At 47.0% G+C, this 16,342-nt stretch overlaps 1 protein-coding gene across 1 annotated transcript in view; it reads right to left on the bottom strand.

Annotated features, from left to right (window-relative positions):
• BMERB1 (bMERB domain containing 1) overlaps positions 1 to 16,342 on the bottom strand; it is a 124,178-nt gene that overhangs the window by 46,042 nt on the left and 61,794 nt on the right. Inside the window, exon 2 of the mRNA XM_029948661.1 lies at positions 9,317 to 9,440. Coding sequence (XP_029804521.1) covers positions 9,317 to 9,440 — 124 coding nt within the window. The remainder of the gene's footprint in view (positions 1 to 9,316; positions 9,441 to 16,342) is intronic.

Raw genomic sequence — 16,342 nt, 5'->3', positions numbered from 1 at the left:
CTTTGTCCCCACTGCTTTGGGGGGTGCTTTTCTTCCCCCGTCTCCATCCTCTGTCCACAAGCACAGACGGCGCCCTGCCCTCCGCGCCTTCTCTCTCCCCCAGGTCACCTCTCTGCGCCCCGCACCTGCTGAGTTCAGTGGCTCGGGTTGTGCAGATTGTTGTGTTAATCCTCAAATCGGTTTTCTCGGTGTGCAGGATCAAAGGTCTTGTTTTTGAGCTGCATGTGGGTCCATGCCTGGGGCGTGTTCATTTTTCACTGCTCTGTAGTGTTCCCTGGTGTGATTAGGCTGTACCTGATAGGTCCTTTCCCACTGCCAGTAAGCATTTGATGTATTTCCAGTTTGTTGCTTTTACAAACAAGGCTGATGAGCACGTTCTGGAATATGCCTCCTGGCACGCACACGTGAGAGTTTCTTTAGGGCCGTGCTGTGTTGATGGAAATGTTCTACAAAAACGTGTGTGCTTCCCAATAGGACAGTCTTTAGCCACCATTGACTAATGAGCGCTTGAAATGATGTAGAGTTACCAAAGAAGGGTACTTTTTATTTTACTTTAATGAATTTAAATAGAAATAGCCGCATGAGGGGCGTTTGGGTGGCTCAGTCAGCTAAGCGTCTGTTACACAAAGCAACCTTAGGGTATACCGAGGCAAGAAACTGCTGGTTACTGCAGAGTTAAGTACATGCTCATTTTTACTAGGTAATGCCGGGCTGTTTTCCAAAGTGCTAGAGCCAGTATCCCTTTATTTTAGTCTCAGGGCACCTGGGTAGCTCAGTGGGTTAAGTGTCCAACTCTTGATCTCAGCTTAGGTCTTGATCTCAGGATTGTGAGTTTAAGCCCCACACTGGGTATGGAGTCTACTTGAGAAAAAAAAAAATCAGTATCCAACTTCCTACGTCTTTTTTAGCTAGATAAAGCAACCAAATGGAAGTTTCCGAGAATAAACAAGGTTGTATTAGTCAGGATTCACCCATGAAACAGAAGCAGTAGGAGATTTGATAGATTGATCGATCTGTCTATTAATTATAAGGAAATGACTCACATGATTGTGGAGGCTGAACAGTCCTGGGATCTATCATCGGCAAGCTGAAGACACAGGAGAGCCAATGGGATAGCTCCCAGTCCAAAAGCCAGCGGGCTTAAGCCTCAAGAAAAGGCGATGTTTGAGTTCAAGTCCACAGGGAGAAAAAGATCAATATCCTAGCTCATCAGTAAGGCAGGCAAAGTTCCGTCTTACTCAGCCTTTTTGTTCTATTTAGGCCTTCAGCGGATTGGAGGAGGCCCACCCACATTGGGAAAAGCAATCTGCCTTACTCTGTCTACTGATCTGAATGCTAATCTCACCCAGAAGCACCCTCACAGACTCCCCCAGAATAGTGTATGACCCAGTGTCTGGCCACCCACGGCCCAGTCAAGCTGACACGTAAAATTAACCACCATAAAAGCCTAATTTGGTGATCTCCCTCCCAGCTCACCAGAACCCAGGAGGTTCAGGGGAGATCCTTGGAGCTAAGAGAATGAAGTCCCTGATGGTAAGGGAGTCTGAGCTCCCAGACAGAACAATGTCCTTTCCAAAAGAGCAGAAACTTGTCGAGTGGGGGCCACATAGCTTCCCCCATTTGATCAGCCCAGATTCCTACCCTCACCCCCACCTCCCAGCACACTTAGCAACTCAGGAGGGACAGGGTGCCTGGTGGCTCAGTCGGTTGAGCATCTGACTTCGGCTCAGGTCATGATCTCACAGTTTGTGGGTTCAAGCCCTGCGTCAGGCTCTGTGCTGACAGTTCAGAGCCTGGAGCCTGCTTCTGATTCTGTGTGTGTCTCTCTCTCTGCCCCTCTCTGCTCATGATCTGTCTGTCTCTGTCTCTCAAAAATAAATGTTTAAAAGAAAAATTAAAAAAAAGAAACTCAGGAGGGTTCTTGCACTCAGAGGTCTAGCCTGGAATGTTCTCCTCCATCCTCTGTTCTCCATCCTTCCCGACCCCCTTTGTCCTTCCCTCCCCCCTCCTCAATTTCCTGTACTCTTTGTCCAAGACAAATTGCTTTTCACATCCTCTGCCTCTGAAGCCATCTCTTCCCACCTGATATGTAAGGTGGCTCTGGCAACAGTGACCTGTTCTTAGGAAAAGCTATTTAAAACCCAAAGTGTAGCCAGTGTGACACAGGACTCCCAAACGTGGCTAAGATATGTTAAGTTACATAAACTCACATGTTTCATTTTGCCCTTGGCTTGAAGCTTCTCCTAATAGACTTCAGAATTATCAGCTCATTAAAGTAAAAAAAAAAAATGAAGGTGTAGAAAACATTTTTAAAAATAACAATAGTAATAACAAAGTCAAGGCCCCAGGGTAGAGTCGGTCTTAATGATGGAGAGCTTCTCGGGGAGGGGAGCGATGACGAAGCAGCCCTGTCCCTTGCTCTCCCTCAGCCTGCAGTGCCAACCGTGAAAAGGAGGAAGGGGATTCTGATTTGTTTCTTCCCTAGAAAGAGCCCCCATTTTCACACACATCCTCGCTACAGTGCTACCAAGGAAACATCAATGCCCTTACTGTACAGAGGGGGAAACTGAGGCTGGAACAGGGCTAAAAATTTTGCTCCCGGCCACACAGTTGGTAAAAGGTAGAGCTGGGGTTCAAAGTCGGTTGACAGCCCCATAGCATGATGGTTGAGAGGGAAACCGGAAGATACCATTATCTGCTATGAATGGACACTGTGCAACCCTAGGTAAGTTCCTTGAGCTCTCTGTGCATCAGTTTCCTCGTCTGTAAGATGGAAATAGCAGGGGAGGGAGGATGTTATGTATCTATATAGTCGTGGTGAGGATTAAGTGAATCAAGGCACGTCAACTCTTTTGAACACTATCCAGCAGAGCAAGTATTCAAAAAGCTGGTTCTTTACAACTCATGCACTTTCTACCCTCCCGACCTGAACGTCTGCCAGATTCGGGGGCTTGACCTCTTCACCATGCTGAGTACCTATTAATAATTTTTTAAGGTTTATTTATTTTATTCTTTTTTGGGAGAGACAGAGAGACAACAGAATCTGAAGCAGGCTCCAGGCTCTAAGCTGTCAGCACAGAGCCTGATGCGGGGCTCAAACTCACAAATTGCAAGATCGTGAGCCAAAGTCAGATGCTTAACCTACTGAGCTACACAGGCGCCCCTGGGTACTTCTTAATAAAATGAAGTGTCTGGGGTCCAAGCCCAGGCTCTGGAAATCCTGACACACAAAGGCTCTGCTCCTGATCTCCATCCTCCACACCCCTGCCTCCCCTGCCTGGTGCAGTTCTGAGTCTCCCTCATGAAAAGCCGCCACTGCCCAGAGCAGGCTGAGAGATGGAGCGAGCACGCTATCCCTTTTATGAAAATCCAGCAAGCGCGTGTAAAATGAAGATAACCACCGCCTGCCCCTGCTCAGAAGCGGAATATTCTTAATTATCTGAAACCCAGATAAACAGCAGGGCCAGGATTGTCCAGAGGACGCAAAAATGCTGAGGCGGGCAGGCGCAGGCTGCAGAATCTGCGAAGCTAATGACGTGATTCAGTGCTTGGAATTAAAGGTGAGAAAATGAGTCTGAGGTTGTCGGCAGCCTCCGTAGGACAGGACAGGGAGTGGTGTGGACACGGGGCAGCAGCGGGAGGGACGGGAGATGGGCGGCGCAGAGGATGGAGGAGAGAACAAAGCAGACTTGAAGCTTTATCTCTGGGACATTTGCCACGTATTTACAGAGGCATTTGCCTGATCCTGAGGGGTTTATTGACTCATTCAAAAGCTCATAAAATCACCAAACTTCAAGAGGGGGATCTTCAGTGACCATGGAGCAACCTACAAACCAGAGGACAAGCTAAGGAAGACAGTGAGAGAGGGAACACTGTGCCCGCCAGGGTCACTCACAGCCCATCCCTGAATCTGATTTGTGGGCCTTAGTCAAGGTGAACAGGGGGCTGCTCCTGATTCATCTTTCCCTTAGCAAGCACACTTCATAGCTTATGAGACAGTGTGTGCTCGGGGCTGGTCCACAGGAAGGCTTTCGTAAATGTTGACGGCTTGGTCCCTGAGAGCTGTTAGGGGCACTATAGCAAATTCCTAGCAGGTTGACTTGCAAACCTTACTGCCTAGGGTAGAGCTCCTCATTCTAGGTTCCAAACAAATCACTTATCTGCAGAGAAAGAGTTTGGAAAAGTCCCGAGTCCTGTTTACTGGGCAGAATCCTTTCTATTTCTACCACAGTTAATTCGAGATGCCAGAGCAAGACAAAACACAGTGTGGGACTGTGAGGTTGTGGGATTGTGGGAGTCCAATCAGGAGTTTGAATTTGCATTCTAGAAGTGCTGGGAAAGGAAGAAAGGAAATACAAAGTAAGCAGCAGTTCTTTTGTGCTCTGTTATGTGCCCATGGTCACAGACCAGGGACACGGGAGAGCCAGGAAGACCCTGGAGTCCACTTCTCATGAATCCATGCTCATTCCCCAGGGATTGGGTAACTCTCCCTCTCCTACTCCCTCACCATCCTGGTGAGAGGATTGTTGAACCAGCAAGACAAGAACATGGAAAGAAAAATGCTAAACGTTGGGGGTGTTGGGGGCAGCAGCCATTGGGCTGTTTCTTAGAACAGTCAATGTAGCAGGAGATAGTAAAAGTGAGAAGACACCTTCAGCCATGAAATGCGGTCTGACTCCCACGGTCTCCCCTGGAGCTGATGGGCATCAATGTGATTACTTTGGAGCAGGTGTGACAAAACCAATCTCATCCTGGTTATTACAGCCACAATCATTGGGACTGTTTCAGTCCATGACTGTCACACTCCTGTCACTCAGAGCTTCCCCACCTGTCCCTGCAAATGCTTAGTTAGGTCCAAATAATTCTGTTTCCCTATTTTCCTGTAACAAGGGCCCGTGTGTGTGTGTGTGTGTGTGTGTGTGTGTGTGTGTGTGTGTGTGTAGGGACATTGTTGGGGTAAGGATGGAGTGTGGAAGAATATTGAAATGCAATAAACTTTTGAACATTCAACAAATATTAACTGGCTGAATGAGTGCACTGGGAAGTATACAGAATGGTGAGCAAAGTAAGATTTCTACCCTCGTGGTACATACTCTATAAAGCATTTCCTTCCTTCGTTAGTTTCCTCATTCACTCAATCAGTACTCAGGAATCAATGCATCCTAGCGTGGCTACTTAATAGCTAATGCAAGCTTGGGCAAAATTTTTCACCTCTGTTTTTCTCTTCTCTGAAAGGGACATAAGAAGGGCGCCTGGGTGGCTCAGTCAGTTAAGCATCTGACTCTTTATTTCATCTCAGGTCATGATCTCGTAGTTCGTGGGTTCGAGCCCCATGTCAGGCTCTGCACTGACAGTGCGTGGGAGTCTCTCACTGCCCCTCCCCCATTCACAGATGGCTCTCAAAATAAATAACCTTAAGAAAAATAAAAAGGACACAAGAATAGGGCCCCTGTAGCTATGTAAGGGCCTGGCTTTGAGAAATAGCCAGGACACGGAATACGAGAATGGCCCATGCGTGGCCTGCTAGTCTGGGAGGCTACAGACTGATGGATGAGGTGATTGTTCAGGTCAGAATGGGTACTGCTCTCTCTCCTGTCCATCCTGGGTCCATCATGTGCCTCTGAGATTGACAAGGTGGGTGCGCCTCCGGGCAGGGTTATGTCCTATGTCAGGCTGGGCCTGGGGGGAGCCGTCAGCCTCATCCACCAGTGTCTGCAGGCTGCGAGCAAGACTCCCCGGGGGCCTGGAAGCCGGCCCCTCCCCTGGGGAATGTCACCGAGCCCCTCTGATGTCCTGACTACGCTGGCATCCTTCCATAGCCTTTGAATAACATGATTCATTCAAGTATCTACTGATGCATTGGGTGAGCATAGCTGCTTTAAGCATCTACGGTGGACATTTGTCCGTAAGCGGGCGTGATGGGGAAATTTGGTGAGGTCACAAGTCAGGAGCTTCGTGCAGTGCTTGGCCCAGAGCTAGAGCTTAAATGTGAGCTGTTCTCGTCATTGGGCACTATACTGTATGTCTGGCGTGTGCCAGATGCTGGGATACTGTGTGTGTGTGTGTACGCGTGCATGTACCTGATGCGAAGGTCACTCGGTGCTCCTGTAAGCAGCAAAAGCAACCTCTGGGCCCTCTTGAGCACCTGCGGGCTGAGGGAGCTATTCGGTACTTTCTAGAACTCACATGTTTTCTGTCTTCTTTCTTTCAAAACAGGAGGATATTATAAGTGTCAGTCATGTGGGGGATTTTTTTAAACAGGAGAAAATCAAATTTAATTCTGTAGTATGCGGGCTCCATAAGAATATGAGGCCCATTCATGTGCTTTTAAAGTTAAAAACTCTGTATATGAGAACAGACACTTAATTATAGCTTTAGAACCAAATATACTCATGATCCTTACTGTGAACATAAAGAAGTAAAAACTGGAAGTATAAAAATAGAAAAAAGATGTGAAAGCAAGACCAGGGTGCTAATTTAATTCTGGTGGGTAGAACATCCTAATTAAAGGTTATATATTAAGTAATAGAAGAATAGTCATAAAACTGTCCATCAGAATAAAAACCATTACTGGGGTACCTGGGTGGTTCAGTCAGTTAAGCATTCTGGCTCAGGGCAGGATCCTGTGGGTTCAAGCCCCGCATGGAGCTCTGTGCTGACAGCCCGGAGCCTGGAGCCTGCTTCAGATTCTGTCTCCCTCCCTCTCTCTGTCCCTCTCCTGTTCACACTCTGTCTCTCTCAAAAATAAACACTGAAAAATATTTATAAAAAGAACAATTACTCAGAACATACATCATTTTTATGAATTGGGATTTAAAATAAAACAGAGGAAGAAAGACTTTCAAATAGCACATACACAGTAGTACGGACACACCTCGTTTTACCGTTTCCGTTTATGATGCTTTGCCGATACTGTATTTTTTACAAATTGAAGGTTCAAGACTCTGGTGCAGGAGCTCCCTGCAGATGTGGTAGAAGTAGCAAGAAACCTAGCATCGAGGCAGAGCCTGGAGCTGGGCCTGAATTGCCCCAGGCTCTTGATAAAACTTTAACAGGTTAGGAGTTGCTGCTCATGGAGGAGCAAGGAAAGTGGTTTCTTGAGATGGAACCTACTCCTGGTGAGGATGCCGGGCAGGCGGTCAGAACGACAACAAAGGATTTAGAATATGCCATACACTTCGTGGACAGAGCAGTGGGTTGGAGAGGATGGGCTCCACATCCGAGAGAAGGTCTGCTGCGGGGGAAATGCTAGCAAGAGCACCGCGCTGCAGAGAAATTGTTCCTGAAAGGAGGAATCCATCCACGCCGCACATCTCATTGTTGTTTTACTTTCTTTATTTATTTTTAATATTTTTTAAATGTTTCTTTTTGAGAAAGAGAAAGAGAGGGAGAGAGCTCAAGCAGGGGAAGGGCAGAGAGAGAGGGAGATAGAGGATCCCAAGCGGGCTCGGTGCTGACGGCACAGAGCCTGCAAACTCATGATCGTGAGTCAGATACTTAACCAGCTGAGCCACCCAGGCACCCCAATTGTTGTTTTATTTTAAGAAACCGCCAGAACCACCCCCACGTTCAGCAGCCACCACCCAGATCTGCCGGCAGCCGTCAACATTGAGGCAAGACCGTCTACTAGCAAAAAGCTTACGACTCTCTGAAGGCCCAGACAATGGCTAGCATTTTTTGGCAAAAAAAGTAGTTTTTTAACCTAAGGCATGCACATTGTTGTGAGGTTTTTTGGGCCGTAACACCATTGCACACTTAATAAACAACAGTATAGTGTAGCCATAACTTTCATATGCACTGGGAAGCCAAAAACTTCTTCCTACTCCCTTTACAGCCATATTTGCTTTACTGCAGGGGGTCTGGAACTGAACCCACAGCACATCTAAGGTACGCCTATAGACTTTATAGACCGTGGCATCTCACATCCTCCCGTTGCCCCTGAATTCTCAATCCTTCCATACTTGTTCGCCAGAAGGTTGAGAGCTGGCTTCTCCCTCACCTAACTCCATCCGCGAGAAGCAGCAGCATGCCGTCTTCAGCTTTCCCCAGAGCCTGGACTTGGATTCCTGCTGTCTGCTCGCTTCTGTGGGGTGACTATATCTGTTTCTCGAATCCAGTAATCGCTGGTCTGTGCGCGAGCCCCAAGAATCTACATGTAGTTCAGGGGTCTCCCGCGTCCGTCAAAGACACAGAACTTCCTGCCGCTCGTCGTGGGTTCCCCACCAGCACCTCAGACTCGTGTCCAGTCCTGGCTACCTCAGCGGTTGGAATCACCCAAACTTCTCCCACACAACCAGTCCTTCCTCAAGTTCTTCTGAAAAACGAAACCCCCCAAAAATATCATGGGGGAGGGATTGTTTCTCAACACTCCTGTACTGGTTTAGCTTATTCCCAGATCAAAGGAAAGAGGTTTCTTATTTGTAGGGGGGGGGGGGATGTTCTAGAACTTTCCTCTAAGGGCTCCTGTGAGAAGGCATACGGGCTTCTCGTGCATGTGAAGCCTTCAGCACAGGGGCTGGCCCACGCAGAGAGCTGAGTAAATGGCAGCTGTTACTCCGGCGGTCCGTCTCGTGGGGTGACAGAGAACATCACATTATGCAGTCCGTGCAGAGGTCATATCAGGAGAATATGGGTTTTGAAGGCAGGAAGGGCTGGACCTGGATCCTGCTTGCTCTTTACTACCTAGGAGGCCATGAGCAGGTTAACCTCACTGAGCCTCAGTCTTGCTCATCTGCAAGTTGGGATAATCCTCTAACAGGCCTCAGTGAAGTCAGTGAAAGAACGGGAAGAATGCATACCTCACAGTGAAATCATGTGACTCCAGGGTTGCCAGTGACCCCAGGAGAGGGGTCTAATTATCTCCCCGCATCTCACACATCAGAGCAATGAAGCCCAGAGAGAAGCTGTCCCAGCTCGCTCAGCCTTTTTGGATCTCAGAACTGTCTGAACCCAAAGTGTGCACTCTTAACGACATGGGCACAGGCACCACCTCTGGGTCCCCTCTCTGTCTGTCTGTCTGTCTGTCTCTATCATCCTTTTCCTCTTCTCACAAGGAAACATACAAGGAGCTTGGGCTTTGGAGTCAGACTAGCTTGAATTCCATCTCAACTTTGGGGTCTTATTTAAAATGGAAGACTGGCAGCTGGCTTCTCTAGTGAGAATCAAATTAGTGAGAATCAAATAAGACTTTTTAGATGTCCATAATGCCTCTATCCCAGCGCCCAGCCCACAGTAATAAACAGCAAAAGATAGTTTCTCCAGGTGTCCTCCCCTCCACACCCCTTCCTTTCCTCGGCCGCCTCCCCGAGGGACTCACATAAACCTGAGCTCGGACTCCCGTCGGACCAAGACTTCCCGGAGACGCTGAATCTTTGCCATCTCCAGCTCGATCTCCTCCGGCATCATGGTTGTCTCTGCCATGGAGATGATGTCCAGCTGACCTGCGCAGGGACACGAAACGTAGGCGTCAAGACCCCAAGGCCACACTGGTTTTTAAGAATTCCCTTAGGATAGCCCTTGTCCCCATTTCAGGGGGCAGCCCTGCCCCAGAGTCCTTGACACTCCATGAAGGCGCACATACAGGCTTATGAGCCAGCCCTTTGGAAACTGGAAGACACGTTTTCCATGTGAACCCTGTTAAGAGCAAGAGGAGGCTCTCTTGGCTCACTGAACCTGCCCGAGGTTATGTATGTGGCCTTGACAGTCCCTGCCTGGTCCCAGCTCCGGAGTCTCTGCTCTTCTTGACTCCAGCCATTTGTCCCTGCCCAGCCTCACGACCATGGCCAACGTTTGGCAGAAAATCATTTTATAATAATTATTTTACATCAATACTCTTAATCATTATCTTTCAAGAACACTGAGTAATGTAAGTCATAGTAATATGAAGACAAGTTTGTTGTAGAAAATGCAGGTAACACATAAGCAAAAATGAGCAAAATAAAGTCATCTGTGACTCCACTGCCCAGAGAGAACCACTATCCACATTTTGATGGACATTCTTCCTGCTTCATATTTATAATTAGAATTGTATTTATGGCAATACATATAAAATATATTTTAAAACTGTGTTTACTACCATATATATGGGAACACACTACATACATATGCCTATATGTGTCTCCATATGCATGTATATCCATTCACTCGGGCTGCCCTAACAAAATACCAGAGGCTGAGGCTTAGGCAACAGACATTTGCTTTCTCACAGTGCTGGAGGCCAGAAATCCCAGTTCAAGGTCTGGCGGCGTCAGTTTCTAGTGAGAGCCCTCCTCCAGGCTTGTACATGACCACCTTCTCCCTGTGTGATCACACGTCTTTTCTTTGCACACACACAGGCTGAGAGCTCTCCGGTGTCTCTTCTCATAAGGACACCAATCCCATCAGAACAGGGCCCCAGCCTTATGACTCAATTTAACCTCAGTCAGTTCCTCAAAGGCTTTCTCTCCACATTAGCCACCCTGGTCATTAGGGCCTCAACTTATGAATTCAGGGAGAACATAAAGATTCAATCCATAACAACATGTATGCATGTGTATGCTTCTATATATATGTATTAGCATGTATATTGCTATTAGCATTTTGGTGTAAATTCTTCATATATATGGTAATTTACATGATTATATATATTATATATGTGGTGTGCACATATAGGGTAACACATGGTTTTTTATGCATCATATCATTTATACACATACTTACATATATTTCACAACAGCAAAGATAAGAAAAAATCTAAACACCTATCAATGGGTGAACGGATAAAAAAGGAATGTCGTGTATGTGCAATGGAATATTATTCAGCCACGACGAAGGAGGACATCCTTTGTGACAGCAGGGACGGACCTTGAGCACATTATGCTAAGTGAGAAAAGTCAGAGAGAGAAAGACAAGTACTGTATGATGATCACTTATATGTAGAATCTAAAAACTCAAACTTGTTGAAAACAGAGTAAAATGGTTGTTACCAGAGGATATAATTGATATTGTTTAAGAGCTGTTAAGGGCCCAGGGGTGCCTGGGTAGCTCAGTCGGTTAAGCGTCTGACTCTTGTTCTTTGCTCAGGTCGTGATCTCACGGTTCGTGGATTCTAGCCCTGCATTGGGCTCTGTGCTGACAGCTCATAACTTGGAACCTGCTTCAGATTCTGTGTCTCCCTCTCTGCCCCCCCCTCTCAAAAATAAATAAAACATTAAACATTTTTTCAAAGAGTTGTTAAGGGTACAAACTTGCAATATATAATGAATACACATATCTTTAAAAAAAAACTGGAAAAATGTTTACTACTATGTTAGTAGTTAAAAATGTTAATACAACCACACACTATTACATACATATATATCCATCATTATACAGGTCTGGTCTTTGTAATATAAAGTCAGGGTCCCACATTTTATTACCTGTTCTTTTCACTGAACAATTTGTGAGCATTTCCGCACATCCTTGGATGTCCTTCCCCAGCAGCAGTGTTGGAGGCTGGGTAGTCTTCTATTTGTGGCTCTATCATGAATCACTCCACCAACCCCCAGGCACTTAAGTTGTTTTCCATTTCCCCGACCACAAACAGCCCTATAATGAGCATTCTCTAAGCTCCATCTTTTCCTGCACCCGGAGGTGTCTTTAGGCCACATTGCCAGGGTGAATGGCTAGATTTTAAAGGATACAGATCCTAAGGCATTTCATGTACAGACAATGATCCAGGGGAGGAGATATTCTTGCTTTAATGAAGCCAGTTCCATCTGCTTGTTCCTTCTACCCCCAGTACCTTGGTTCTGCTGCCCGGTGTTTGTCTTCTTCCTTACCTCCAAGTCAAAGGTTTGGAAAGCTGCTGTCTCTCTGCCTGTCTCCCACCTATAACCTGGAGCCCTGGCCTCTTGTGATCTGTGGACTTCCCCGAAGCCACCTCCTTCCAGCTTGGATCTCAGAAGGTTGCCCACTCGCAGAAGCCCGAATGAGTGCTTTGTCACCTGTGGGAAAGTCCCGATCCTGGGTTCTCCAGGATCAGGGGTAACTTGCCATCCCCTTCAATCACCTACCCCCCTAACACATCCATTCCATAAGCCTCCTCTCTGCCCATCACGACTCCCCCATTTTGCTGAAGAATCCACGAGGAAGGGCATTACCTACAGCTGATTCTCATCTTGAAATGAATGGCCTCCTTAACACTCTTTGAGGTAATTCGTAATTCGTATGAGATAAATGAGGACGAAGGCAAGGGAAGGACCAAGAAATCAGTCAGGGCGAAGAAATGTTGCATCACAGCCTCACAGCTATAGGTCTACTGCACATCTTCTCCCTACCTGGCCTAGCCTCTTGGAGCAGCATCTGTTTCTCCTTTCCTTTTTTTTTTTCTTTTTAAATTTTTTAATGTTTTATTTATTTTTGAGAGAGAGACACTGTGAGCAGGGGAGGGTCAGGGAGAGAGGGAGACACAAAATCTGAAGACAGGCTCCAGGCTCTGAGCTACCTGTCAGCGCAGAGCGTGACTCAGGGCTCCAATCCACGAATCGTGAGATCATGACCTGAGCTGAAACGAGACGCTCAACCGACTGAGCCACCCAGGCAGCCCACTCTCTTTATATTTTCTGAGAGCTCCTAGATTCCATAGCATGGACAGTGCATGGTGTTGAGTTGGGGAGGAGGCAGAGCACAGTGGTATAGATGGATGGCGGGGAGGTGGGCAGAGGGAGGAAGTGTTAAATTGAGGATATTCACTGTCCCTTCCCCCATCCCTCCAAGGCAGTGGGTCCTAAAGACCATCCCACTGTCCACTGTCCCGCTGAGCTGGTGCTGAAATGGGGGTGGAAGGGGAGACAGAGAGGAGGAAGGGCGTGAGCATGAGAAAGAGAGAGGGAGGGGGAGCAGAAGAGCTGTCTCAGGACTGGGACTTGGGAAGAGGGACAGATGTCTAAGGAGGAATTTTAGGAATTGTCCATGTGACGTGCTGAGTCGTGATCTCAAGGCTCCTAGAATCACATTTGGGGTCCAACTGCCCCTGACATGAGACCCAGATGGCTCCTGGGGCTGGAGGAAGGAGGGGACAGGGTAAAAATATTAATATTAATTGATCATTACTGTGAACCGGGCTCCAATTAGGCCAGAGAACCAGCTTAGGGGAGTGTGGACTCTGGGCACAGGGTAATATAAGGTTGTGGGGAGCAGGCGTAGGGGACGTTCTGGAGTCAGGTGGCCAGAGCTTGTGTCCTATGTGGCCCTAGAGAGTTGGTTAATGTCTCGTGACTCAGTTTCCTCACCTATAAGGTGAGGACAATAAGGGACCCCCACCACCCAGGGTAGTTGTGAGGATGAAATTAACCAAGGCATGTCAGCCTACACGCATGGTTACGATTCCTTTTGTTATTACCACCAGCCGGTTCTGCCGTGCCATCCCTTCTAATCCTCACCATGAGCCAGCAGGATCGGGATATTCTCTGGTGAACAAACAAGGAGACAAAGCCCAGAGCTGACTCAGGAAGGAGCTGAGACCTTACCGGCCTCCAGAAAGCAGGCACTTTGCCCCATCATGGCCGCCCTTTATGGACACAGGTGCTCTGAGTCCAACTCCTGCTGTCCATCCTCATCTGAGAGTCAAGGGCAGCGTCTTAGTTACCCACGGCTGCAGTAACAGATCAGCACAAACTTGGTGGCTTACAGTAACAGGACTTTATTCTTTCTCAGTTCTGGAAGCTGGAAGTCCCAAATCAAGGTGTCAGCAAGGCTGTGCTCTCTCCAGAGGTTCCGGGGAGGGTCCCTCCTAGCCTCTTCCAGATCCTGGTGGCTCCTGACAATCCTTGCCTTGTGGCAGTATTGTTCCAACCTCTGCCTCTGTTCTCATGAGGCCATCTTCTCAGTGGCTCTGTGTGTCCATCTCTGTCTTTTTCTCTAAAGACCCTATTTCCAGATAAGGTCACGTTCTGAGGTTCTGAGTGGATGTGAGTTTGGGGAGGGTGCTGTTTAACCCACCAAAGTTAAATAGCTTGGAAGACCCCCAGTAGCCATGTCAACCTCTCAGAGAGCTGTGGTCACTGCACAAGGAGCCAGCCCTAGCTGGAAGCAGCTGGGGGGAGGGGCAGAGTGAGAGACCCTTGGTCCAAAACCATTCATGGGCTGTGTGACCTTTACCTCTTAGTATCCCTTTCTTCCTTTGCAGAATGGGGTTCAGTAGCTGCCATGTTCTGTGCTGTGGCTGAGGCTTCATGTGACCTCATTTAATCCCTGTTCTACACCTGTACCTGATGAATCTGAGGCTTAGAGAAGGAAGTGCAGACAGAATGCAAACCCCAGTGCTCAGTCTCACTCTCTCTCTCTCTCTCTCTCTCTCTCTCAACCACCTTATACAGCCTCTGGGCAAGGGCCAAGTGCCTCTGTGGATGGGACCCAGCAGACAGATGTGTCCTCACTTCTCAGATCATGGTTCAGCTGGGCAACCTGATTTCCATGGGACAGATGCTGAAAACAGCAGGACACCCTGGGGCAAAACGTGGGACAAAGACTTAATCCCACCCCAAGGAATGGCATTTTACCAGTTTCCAGGTGCTGAGATGAACATTTAGCGTCGGTCTGGGGCCGAGAATGCAGCTGACACCTGTGCCGAAAAGCCTTGCCCCTTTCCTTTCCCCTGGACCTCAGCAGATACAAGACAGTGAGGGTGCCGGCTGGTGGTGAGTGCTCTGTGCCAGGCACTGTGCTGGGCTCATGATAAGCCTCGTTACTATTAATCCTCATGGCACCGTGGGTGAGGGGTTAGCAACTGTGGCCACATGCCAAATCTGGCCCTGCTTGATTGTGCAAGTAAAGCTTTATTAGAACACTGGTCATTTAGGTATGATTTATGGCTGCTTTCACACCACCACAGCAGAACTTTGTAGTTGCAACAGAGACTGCATGGTCCATGAAACCTCAAATATTTACTGTCTGGCTTTTCACAGAAAAAGCTTGTCAACCCCTGCACTAGATGGTAGATTCTATAATTTCTCCAGTTTAAAGATTTACTTATTTATTTTTGAGAGAGACAGCATGAGTGGAGGAGGGGCAGAGAGAGAGAGAGAGAGAGAGAGAGAGAATCCTAAGCAGGCTCCACACTGTCAGCACAGAGCCCAACGCAGGGCTTGAACCCATGGACCATGAGATCATGACCTGAACCCAAGTTGGATGCTTAACCAATTGAACCATCCAGGTGCCCATCCCAGTTTAAGGGTTATAATAAACAAACAACCACATAAACAGGTTTACCCAGTAAAAATAAGTCAACTAAAATAACCATTTATTGAATATTTATCATATGCCAGGATCAAATTACCTTATTTGATTCTTAAAACAGCCCTATTTAGCAGCCTCATTCCACAGAGGAGCAAGTTGAGGCTCAAGAAAAGGAATAAGCAGAAAAGATGAAACTTAAAGTCAGATCTGTCTTACCCCAAAGACTTGTTGTAATAACTTAAGAACTGCCTCCCCTCTTAAGAAGTAGTATCATCATTTGACAATAGAGAAAACTGAGCAAACTCTATTGCACTGGGCAAATGGGAAGTAGCTGTTCTCAAGCATTATTATCTGGGCAGCTTGTTAAAGAGGCAGAGTCTCGGTTTCTACCCCCAGTGATTAGGATAAGAATGTAGCTCTACTATAAAACTATAGTCATCAAGACAGTATGGTACTGGCACAAAAACAGATGTCTAGATCAGTGGAACAGAAAACCCAAAAATGAACCCACAACTGTATGGTAAATTAATCTTCAACAAAGCAGGAAAGAATATCCAGTGGAAAAAAGACAGTCTCTTCAACAAATGGTGTTGGGAAAACTGGACAGCAACATGCATTAGAATGAAACTGGACCACTTTCTTATACCACACACGAAAATAAATTCAATGGATAAAGACCTAAATGTGAGACAGGAAACCATCAAAATCTTAGAGGAGAACACAGGCAGCAACCCCTTTGACCTTGGCAGGAGAGCGCCTTCTCACTAGACATGTCTCCAGCAGCAAGGGAAACGAAAGCAAACACGAACTACTGGGACTTCAGGATAAAAAGCTTCTGCATAGTGAAGGAAGCAATGAGCAAAACTAAAATGCAGCCCAGGGAATGGGAGAAGATATTTGCAAATGATAGGCTTGATAAAGGGTTAATATCCAAAATCTATAAAAAACATATCAAACGCAACACCCAAAAAACAAATAATCCAGTTAAGAAATGGGCAGAAAAAATGAATTTATCAGAAATGAATATACAGTTTCTCAAAGAAGACAACTGGATGGCTAATAGACACATGAAAGGATGCTCAAAATCATTCATCATCAGGGAAATACAAATCAAAACTACAATGAGATACCACCTCGTACCTGTCAG

This window comes from Suricata suricatta, chromosome 8 (genome assembly GCF_006229205.1).
Source record: "Suricata suricatta isolate VVHF042 chromosome 8, meerkat_22Aug2017_6uvM2_HiC, whole genome shotgun sequence".
NCBI lineage: Eukaryota > Metazoa > Chordata > Mammalia > Carnivora > Herpestidae > Suricata > Suricata suricatta.
This window is presented reverse-complemented; position numbering and strand designations above follow the sequence as displayed.